The sequence below is a fragment of the Ceratosolen solmsi genome, unplaced genomic scaffold (genome assembly GCF_000503995.2).
Source record: "Ceratosolen solmsi marchali unplaced genomic scaffold, CerSol_1.0 scaffold17, whole genome shotgun sequence".
In the NCBI taxonomy this organism is placed as follows: domain Eukaryota; kingdom Metazoa; phylum Arthropoda; class Insecta; order Hymenoptera; family Agaonidae; genus Ceratosolen; species Ceratosolen solmsi.
Window position 1 is genome coordinate 530964 of NW_011948445.1, and position 8511 is coordinate 539474.

Here is an 8511-nt window from a genome sequence, read left to right on the forward strand (position 1 = left end):
TAGTTGAATCTAGTATGCTTGATTGATGAATAGCTATACTTGATGAGTTGTTAGATCTTAAATGGAATTTATTATGTAATCGATTATGTCTTTGATTATGTACAAGGGACAGCAGTAGAATCTAGTCACAGGAAAAACAATTAGAAGTAGTATTTCTAATTCGTGGAGGATTTGATAATCCGTATCTGTAGAGTCTATTAGTCGATCTGTGTTGGTCATGTGTAACCAATGTGTGTGAACCACAGTGACTCTTGCGTCAGCTGTTCAGGGCCTGCGCGGCTCCGAAGTGTTCTTCGGACGAGCGCTAGTGTGCCCTGTTTGTGCTAGCGGGCCTGTACGATGTCGAGTGGTTAGTTCGAGAGAGCGTAAGTGTGCCCGATCGACAATAGCGAGAGATGTGACTTGTTTATTTATTAATATAAAGATGTACCTGGTGAACTGCAGGTTGGATGGATTCGATGCTGTGTATGTAATGTTTCCCTTGATTACAATTCCATTGGCTTCACTGTAATCACTTATTAAAGAATTGATTATCTTTTCTATGCACGCGGGTACTCTTTGCTATGCTGCTAAAAATGTGGCTACGCAGCGTCTTTACAGTATACTTGCACTGACCGGCAGTTACGCTTGATGGAGAGCGAAGTGATTTTACGAATGAGCCTCGCCTCATGGCGCGTTGCGCTTAAATGTGCATGCGGCGTCTTCAGCGCCAGCAACAGTGTCGATGCGCGTCCCTTCCAGAAATTTTCCTTTGGCGTGAGAAAACGAAGCTTCTAGAAGTTTCGAAGGTGTCCTTTTTTTGTGAGTGCTGGCAGTAAATAATATTTCAAATCGTAAACTTGCTCGGACTTGCCGAGTTTTGTTTGTAACATTTTCTCGAGTGCCCGCCTCGGTCCGCACGTGCGGATCAGCCTAGGCGCACGTGGTGGCCAGCCTTGCTGCACGCGCGGTCAGTCTAGGCGCACATGCGGTACGCCGGGCTGCGTAAATGACCTTTCTTTTGTTTGAAATTCATGGGACTGCTTCAATCCCGAACACGACCTTATAGGCTTAAGGGATTTTATTTACTATTAGAACTCCTTGAACTTGTATTTAAGTTCACTATGTTATTTGATTGGTATTTCCTTGCGAGAAGATAGGTTTCTATGTATTAGTACATTTTATTAATTCTTATTCTTCAATGAGCCTAATAAGCTGAATTAAATTCAACAATGTGTTTATTATCCGAACCCTTGAGTATCTCAATTCAATGTCTGTTTTGCTGGATTTATATTTATTTATTCAATATATCGTTAGACATACTGTGTTCTAGGCTTAGGTTGTGAATTTGACTTGACTGTTTTTCATTGTAATTAATTGACCTCTTTCTTGATTAAGGCCTTCTCAATGGAGTTTTCCTTGTGCGAGTAAGTTTTTACCCTCATCTGGACAAATGTTTCTGACTAACAGGTTCTAGTTTAAGTATCAATATTGTAATTTATTATTTCTGTTTTTATTGTATATAGGACCCGTTGTTATAGATGGTTTCTGTGTTAAATATTCCATTTAGATCATGAGTCTGAAGTGCCAGTTTTCTGAATCAGTATTAATTGTCCTCAACATTTCGTTATGAAACTTGTTAATAAATGAACTTAAATTGCCCTTAAACTTATGCATTTTTGTTTGTTTGTAGTTGTAATTACATTTAACGAAGTTAATTAAATAGTTATAAGACTGTTAATCTTATAACTGTTGTTCTTACTTCATTTAAGATATCATCCGGTGGAATGCCTGTGTACCTGATTTTTTCGCTCTAGTATTGTCATTTACTTTTGATGATATATTGCTCTGGGGTTATAGCTTCAGTTAGTTTATCAATTTAGATTTATCCCTTATTGAAATGATATATGAATGTAAATCCGATAATCTTCATTCTGAAGATGACGTGATTCGTCTATTACATTCATCTTTTGCAAATAATTTAAAATGTTGTTTGTAATTTCAGATTCTTCGGGAGATATAGGTAATCAGATATTTTTTGGGGAGTTCATCATTTCTATTATTAGTATTTCAGGATAAACATTTGCTTTAACATAGACTATTGATCTATTCGGTGAAACTTGTTTAGTACGCGCAATACCTTCGCACTTATAGCTGGCACTTTATGAAATTTTTTTACTAGTTCTTTGTATCGGTGATGTCCTTCCTATTTTATCGATTATGACAGTGGTTTCCTGTGGGCTTGCGTGAAGTTTCCTTGTCAATTTATCAGTGATGAGTGTAGTTTCAGAGTCGGTATCAATAGGAAGACGAGCTTGATACATGACTGATTGTGATTTTACTGTATTCACTACGGTGACCAGCAAGGTCATTGTTTGTCTTCTCTTGGGTGACCTTGTAGTTTCTGGTCTAGTCATATGGTGTGTAATGATGAGCTAGCGTCTTCGTATAATGGAGTATGGTGTGTCTTGTTGCATACAGCCCTTCTTTCTGCGGCATGGGCTTGGCAAAATTATTTAAGACAGGTTGTACATGGCTGTAGTTTCTGCGTAACGGCTTTTGTTCGTTAATGGTGAGTTTCTTGAATTGGTCGCACATCCATAGCTTGTGATTTTCGTTGCAGTAGACACATAGGGGGTGAAATTGATTGAATTTACAATGTCTTCTTCCCTTCTTATTCGCCGTTGATGGTTGACATATTCTTACGAATTTCTTATCGGATGTGTGGGGTTGAGATTGAGTTTGTTGTTCTCTTATTTCAGTAACGTTGTCTAGAGCCGCTACTTCAGCCAGTGAGGATGTCCGTGTTGCGTCACTGCTTACGTGAGCGGGTGTGGTGTAAGTACTGATAGTGTGCGTTACTTACGTGGGCGCTGGACCATCTTTATAGATGTGGCTTCACTATTAGTTCTTTGGATTGCTTGATACTTACATACGTGAGTAGTTATGGAGGACGATGGTTGTAGTGGTGACGCTTGTAGGTAGAATAGTGAGCCGGTCGTAGAGACCGCGTGATTAGTACTAGCATAAGGAAGATGCGCGTCAAGTGCTGCTCTTAAATATTCTTCTACGAGCTTACGACGCCTGTAGCGCACCCGTGTTTGTTACTATGCTGATTATTATCGTGACATCACTAGGGTATAGCCTTGGAGAGTTCATCGGCATTGCTAGTCGGAATTATAATTTAATATTCAAGCATTCTGCGTACTGAGATCTTCCGAATTCGCTGAATTGTGTTCACAACGTAATGTATAGATGTTTATACCTCTCCCACTTTTGTATTTCGCCTTTAACTGCTTCAATCCGTAACAGATGCTATAATCTCCAGAACTTCACACCCAGTTGACTATCAATAAATGCAATAGTATCATGCCATTCAATAAAGCAAAATAGGAATTTGTTATCAATAGAAGGAATGACTTTTACAATATTACTATTTTAACAATTTTAGTTAGGTCTTTATAAAATACACATTTTTTAAATGTTATAAATTCAGATAATGTACACTTTAAAAATATACATATATTTACTTTTTGACGTACTCAACTTTTTAATCTACAATGTTTAAAGTGATGTATAGATACTTATTGGAATTGTTTATCAAATTATATTGCAACTTAGATATATTTCGATTTATTTATAATTGATTACTTTATTAGAATAGTAAAATATTTCTATTTAAATATTTTCAATTTTTAGTAAACGTTACAAGAGCTGTTAAATTGTAAACAATTTATTTATATTTATTTCATATAATTTGTTTGTATTTATTTATTGTTTGCAAATTATTATTTATATTATCGTGTTTGAATTTGCAATATTGTGTACTGAAAAATTACAAAATAGTCTATATGAATGAAATTTAAATTAAATTAATATAAATCTGAAAGTTTAATATACCGAACAATTTATTGTTTATTTATTATAATTATTATTTATTTAATACTATATAAATTTGTTTTTCAATAACAATTGATAAAAAATTTCTCAAAAAAATAATATCAATTTTTCTAAAATTTATGTTGATATAAAATGATTTCTAATTTTATTCTAATTTTACTAAGAAATATTATGGTGTAAAATTTGATCAAATTTAATTTAATTTTCTGGATTCTGTATAGGAACCATTATTATGGTCCAAATGCCCAAGGATTGAAAATAAACCAGCAGAAGAATGTGAGAAGAGTTCCGAGACGGCATATTTTTGGTACCGTACGACTCTGGACGCTGCACCATCTATTGAAGATGGTCAAGGCCTCAAGTGGTGGATAGTTTTATGTCTACTACTTAGTTGGACCATAGTTTTTTGTATTGTTATGAAAGGCATTCAGTCTTCGGGAAAGGTAAGTTTATTTTCAATAATAATTTTATTAGCAGCCTAAATAATAAATTCATTTATTATTGAATTATGTAAGTTTTCCTTATAATTACTTTGATTGAAAATTATAAAATTGCAAAATTAAGCCTTAAGAATTGTAGACCTCTTTATCAAATAAAAAGATTTTTACATATTTTACATATCAATACATCAACGCTAGGATATTCTTTTACAGTTTAATAAAATAACTGTATAATGTAGCTAAGCGAATTATATTAATTTAATATATCATTTGGTTCGTATAGCGATCATTATAAATTTTCAGGTGGTCTATTTTACCTCCATGTTTCCATATTTAGTACTCTCCATCTTTTTTGTGCGTGGAATCACACTGAAGGGTGCTGATGCAGGTCTTGCTTACATGTATACACCCAAGGTTTGTTTTTATATTATTATTTAGAATATATTTCACTATTATTATTAATTTCAAGTGTAATTTCAGTTAAGGCAGTATAACCACATTTGATTATATAAATATAATTAATTTTTTATTATTAAATATTTTAACTGTCTTTATATTATTACTAGATTTTATATAATTTTATTTTTATAACAAAATAAACATTAGCAAAAAATATAAATATTTTAATTAAAACAATTAATATATTTATATATTTTTTTAAATGTAAATGTAATTATAAATAAATAAATTAATATAAAACTAATTAATGGAAAAGAAGTAAGAAATATATTATTGTATTCATATATTTTTACTTATATTTATATAATTTATACTAATTGTTTTTCATATGTTAAGTTATGTTTTAAATTTTTTAAAATAGCGAAAACTAAAAGATAAAAATATTAAAAATTATTATAGTTTAAGAATACTACAGTATAATTTTTCAATGAGAAATGATTTTCTGATAATGTTCGTCGATCTATTTTGATATATCAAGGCAAGTTATACCGTATATTACATAAGTATGTTTAATTATATTATTTTCGTACACCAATTTATTAAAATATTAGACACAAAAAAATTAATTTTACCTCATATTCTTTAAAAATCGGCGATGATACTACCAATTTTTATGGAATAATCTATTTTGATTTCATGTAGAAATATAATTTATTAATAGAATTTATTAGACTTAGATTACATTTCCATTTTGTCTCATATATTGTTGGTAGAGGATTTTAGTGGTGGCTAGTTAAGACTATTTCTATTGAATCTTTAACTCTATTATATTTAAAATCAAATATACACATGTCATTCGTATGAATCACAAAAATTGTGTCTATTATATGTGTAAAGTAAGACATTTGTATTTTTGTCAAATATACAAATATTACGAACATTCCAGAAATTAGATAATCCAAAAATGTTAAAATTAAAAAGTGCGTCTAACAATGAATGCAAAATAATTTTTGGGAATTAATTTACTGTATTCTGTTATTTATATAATGTATATTGAATTAATTAAAAGGAAATTTTATTTTCACTGCATTAGTGAATTTATTTTTATACAAAAATAAAATAATTGATAAAAATTGAAATTAACTTTTAGCCCAGATTGCATACTAGACTCAATATTGTTACAGAAACAGTATTATATGTATAATAAGCAAACTGTAGCTAATATCACCTTTTTCAAACTTCTATATTAATTTTTGTAATTTTACATATTTAATAATTACTATTGCATAAAATAAAAAAATTTAAATAACGTTTTTAATACTATTAATGATTATATTTAATTATTTTTTTATTTTTGAAAATTTAATTTAAGTCATTGTATTTAAGGTTGAAAAGCTGCTGGAGCCAACAGTTTGGTTGGCTTTTGGATCCTTAATAGCATTTGGAAGTTATAATACACCCAATAATCATTGTGTGCGAAATGTAATTCTTGTCAGTGTATGCAATGCATTTACTGCTGTTTATGCCAGTGTCGTGATCTTTGCAATTCTAGGGTTTAAAGCAATGTCTAATGTAGACAAGTGCCTTGAAAAGTATGATATCAAATTACTATAATACCATTTTATAACTTTAGCTTTTTGGTTGATGACTTATAAACAATAGAAACTAATTTTTATAAAATAAACTTAAAAAATGTGTACTTTTGTTTTTTTTACGATAGTTGAAATTACAAAAAATAAACTTGACAATATATTCATGTACGAATTTGTTTAAAATAAAAAAAAACTAAGATAGTGATAATTACTTGAATAAATAAATATGCTAAATTATTTATATTTCAGTAATCGGAACTTACTTATTGAATACGGCCTTTTAGAATCAAATACTACGAATCAACAATATAATCTTACGACTTATAATTTAAATACATCTATAATTAATTTAACTTTGAGTAGATGTAGTTTGAGCGAGCAATTAGATAATGTATGTATAATTTATAAATAAGACCTATATCATAATATTATTTTATTTAAATGTAATTGCAATTTGATTAAATAAAACTTAAATGGGATATAGGCGGCTGAAGTAACAGGATTAGTATTTATAGTATTCACACAAGCAATTATGGAGCTTCCTGGCGCCCCATTTTGGTCTTGTATATTTTTTATGATGCTTTTGGCACTTGGATTAGGATCCCAGATTGGACTTCTTGAAGGAATGTTATGTGTTGTTTTTGAAATAGACCTTTTCAAAAGAATAAAGAAACAATATATCACAGGTATCAAATATTATTTTATAATGTTAGAAATTCTGTGAGAATCGTTTTCTAGCATATAAGTAAACGTAAAATCCTCTTATTCTTTTTAAAATATTAAGTCTGTTATAAAAACTTGTATAAATATTGTTCTTTTAATGCTACTTATAATATTTATTCATAAATTATAGCTGAAAGTGTATATTATATTATTTATAATTATAAAATTTTTAGTAAATGACAGACCATTTTTAATAAATTAAGAATAAAATACTGTATTATTAATTTTGAATTAATTACATAGCTTTTTTATCAACAGTTTGTAAACACCTGTTCGAGATTGATGCAGTCCCATGAATTTCAAACAAAAGAAAGGTCATACGCGCTGTCCGACGTACCGCATGTGCGCCTAGACTGACCCGCACGTGCGGACCGGGACGGGTACTCGAGCGAATGTTTACAAACAAAACTCGTCAAGTCCGAGCAAGTTTACGACCCGAAATATAATAAACTGAAAAATCACCCAAGGGTATTACTTCTACTTTTTTCTCGTCGAACATTCTCGAAGGTTCTAGATTTTTCCTTCGACGCCTCGTGTAAGAATTAGTGCAACAACGACGATGCTTTGTTGCCAGCTAAGTGAGCCGCCGCGTGCCTATATAAGGGACACACGCGGTGCGTCTCGCTCTCTTGCTGAAGATAGCTCTCTCTCTGAGAATCATCTCTTGCTGAACCACCTTCGCTCAACTGCGCTTGCAGCCAACCTCTTGCCGTGACCCGACCGCAGTGACCGACCATAGTGAACCAATTCAATCATCTACCAGTAGAAGCCATGGCACACGGATCTCGATCTGCCCTCAGCAGGACCGCCATGGAACGCTCGGTATTTTCAGCAGAGCCGCCACAGAACGATCAAGCCTTCGGTTCGTGCGCGTATTCAAAAGGCTCATACGCTCATTGTAATATCACTTCGCGCTCACTCTAGTGTAACTGCCGCTCAGTGTTTTAGTATACTGTGAAGACGACACGTGGCCACACATATTCGGCAACATAGTTAAGAATACACGTGTTCATAAGAATAAGAAGTCGGCAGTTTAAATTGTGATCACAGTGAAGCCAATGGAACAGTAATCAAAAGGGGCGTCACTCACACAGCAGTAAAACACCTTGCCTTCATTTTACAAGGTACATCTTTTTATATTAATTAATCAGTTAGTCACACCTCGCACACAACAAGTCGGGCAAACTTACACTCTTCCAAAGAACACTTCAGCCCATTCAGACTCGCTAGCAGAGAGAAGGCAAGATTAAGCTCATCTGAAGAACACTTCGGAACCAATCAGGCTCTCTAGCAGAAATAAGGCACGTCAGAGAGAGGACAAACGTACGTACACTCTTTCGAAGAATGCTCTCCCGAAGAACACTTCGGACCACGCAGGCTCGCTAGCGGAGAGAGGGTAAGATTACGCTCTTCTGAAGAACATTTCGGAACCATTCAGGCTTTCTAGCAAAAATAAGGCAAGCCAGAGACAGGACAAA

The 8511-nt window shown here is 32.4% G+C and overlaps 1 protein-coding gene across 1 annotated transcript in view; it reads left to right on the plus strand.

The window, feature by feature from the left end:
* Positions 1-8511, plus strand: part of LOC105366142 (sodium-dependent neutral amino acid transporter B(0)AT3) — a 33212-nt gene that overhangs the window by 11811 nt on the left and 12890 nt on the right. Inside the window, 5 exon segments of the mRNA XM_011504470.1 lie at positions 4101-4322; positions 4623-4733; positions 6105-6310; positions 6560-6701; positions 6795-6996. Of these exon segments, the coding sequence (XP_011502772.1) occupies positions 4101-4322; positions 4623-4733; positions 6105-6310; positions 6560-6701; positions 6795-6996 (883 nt within the window).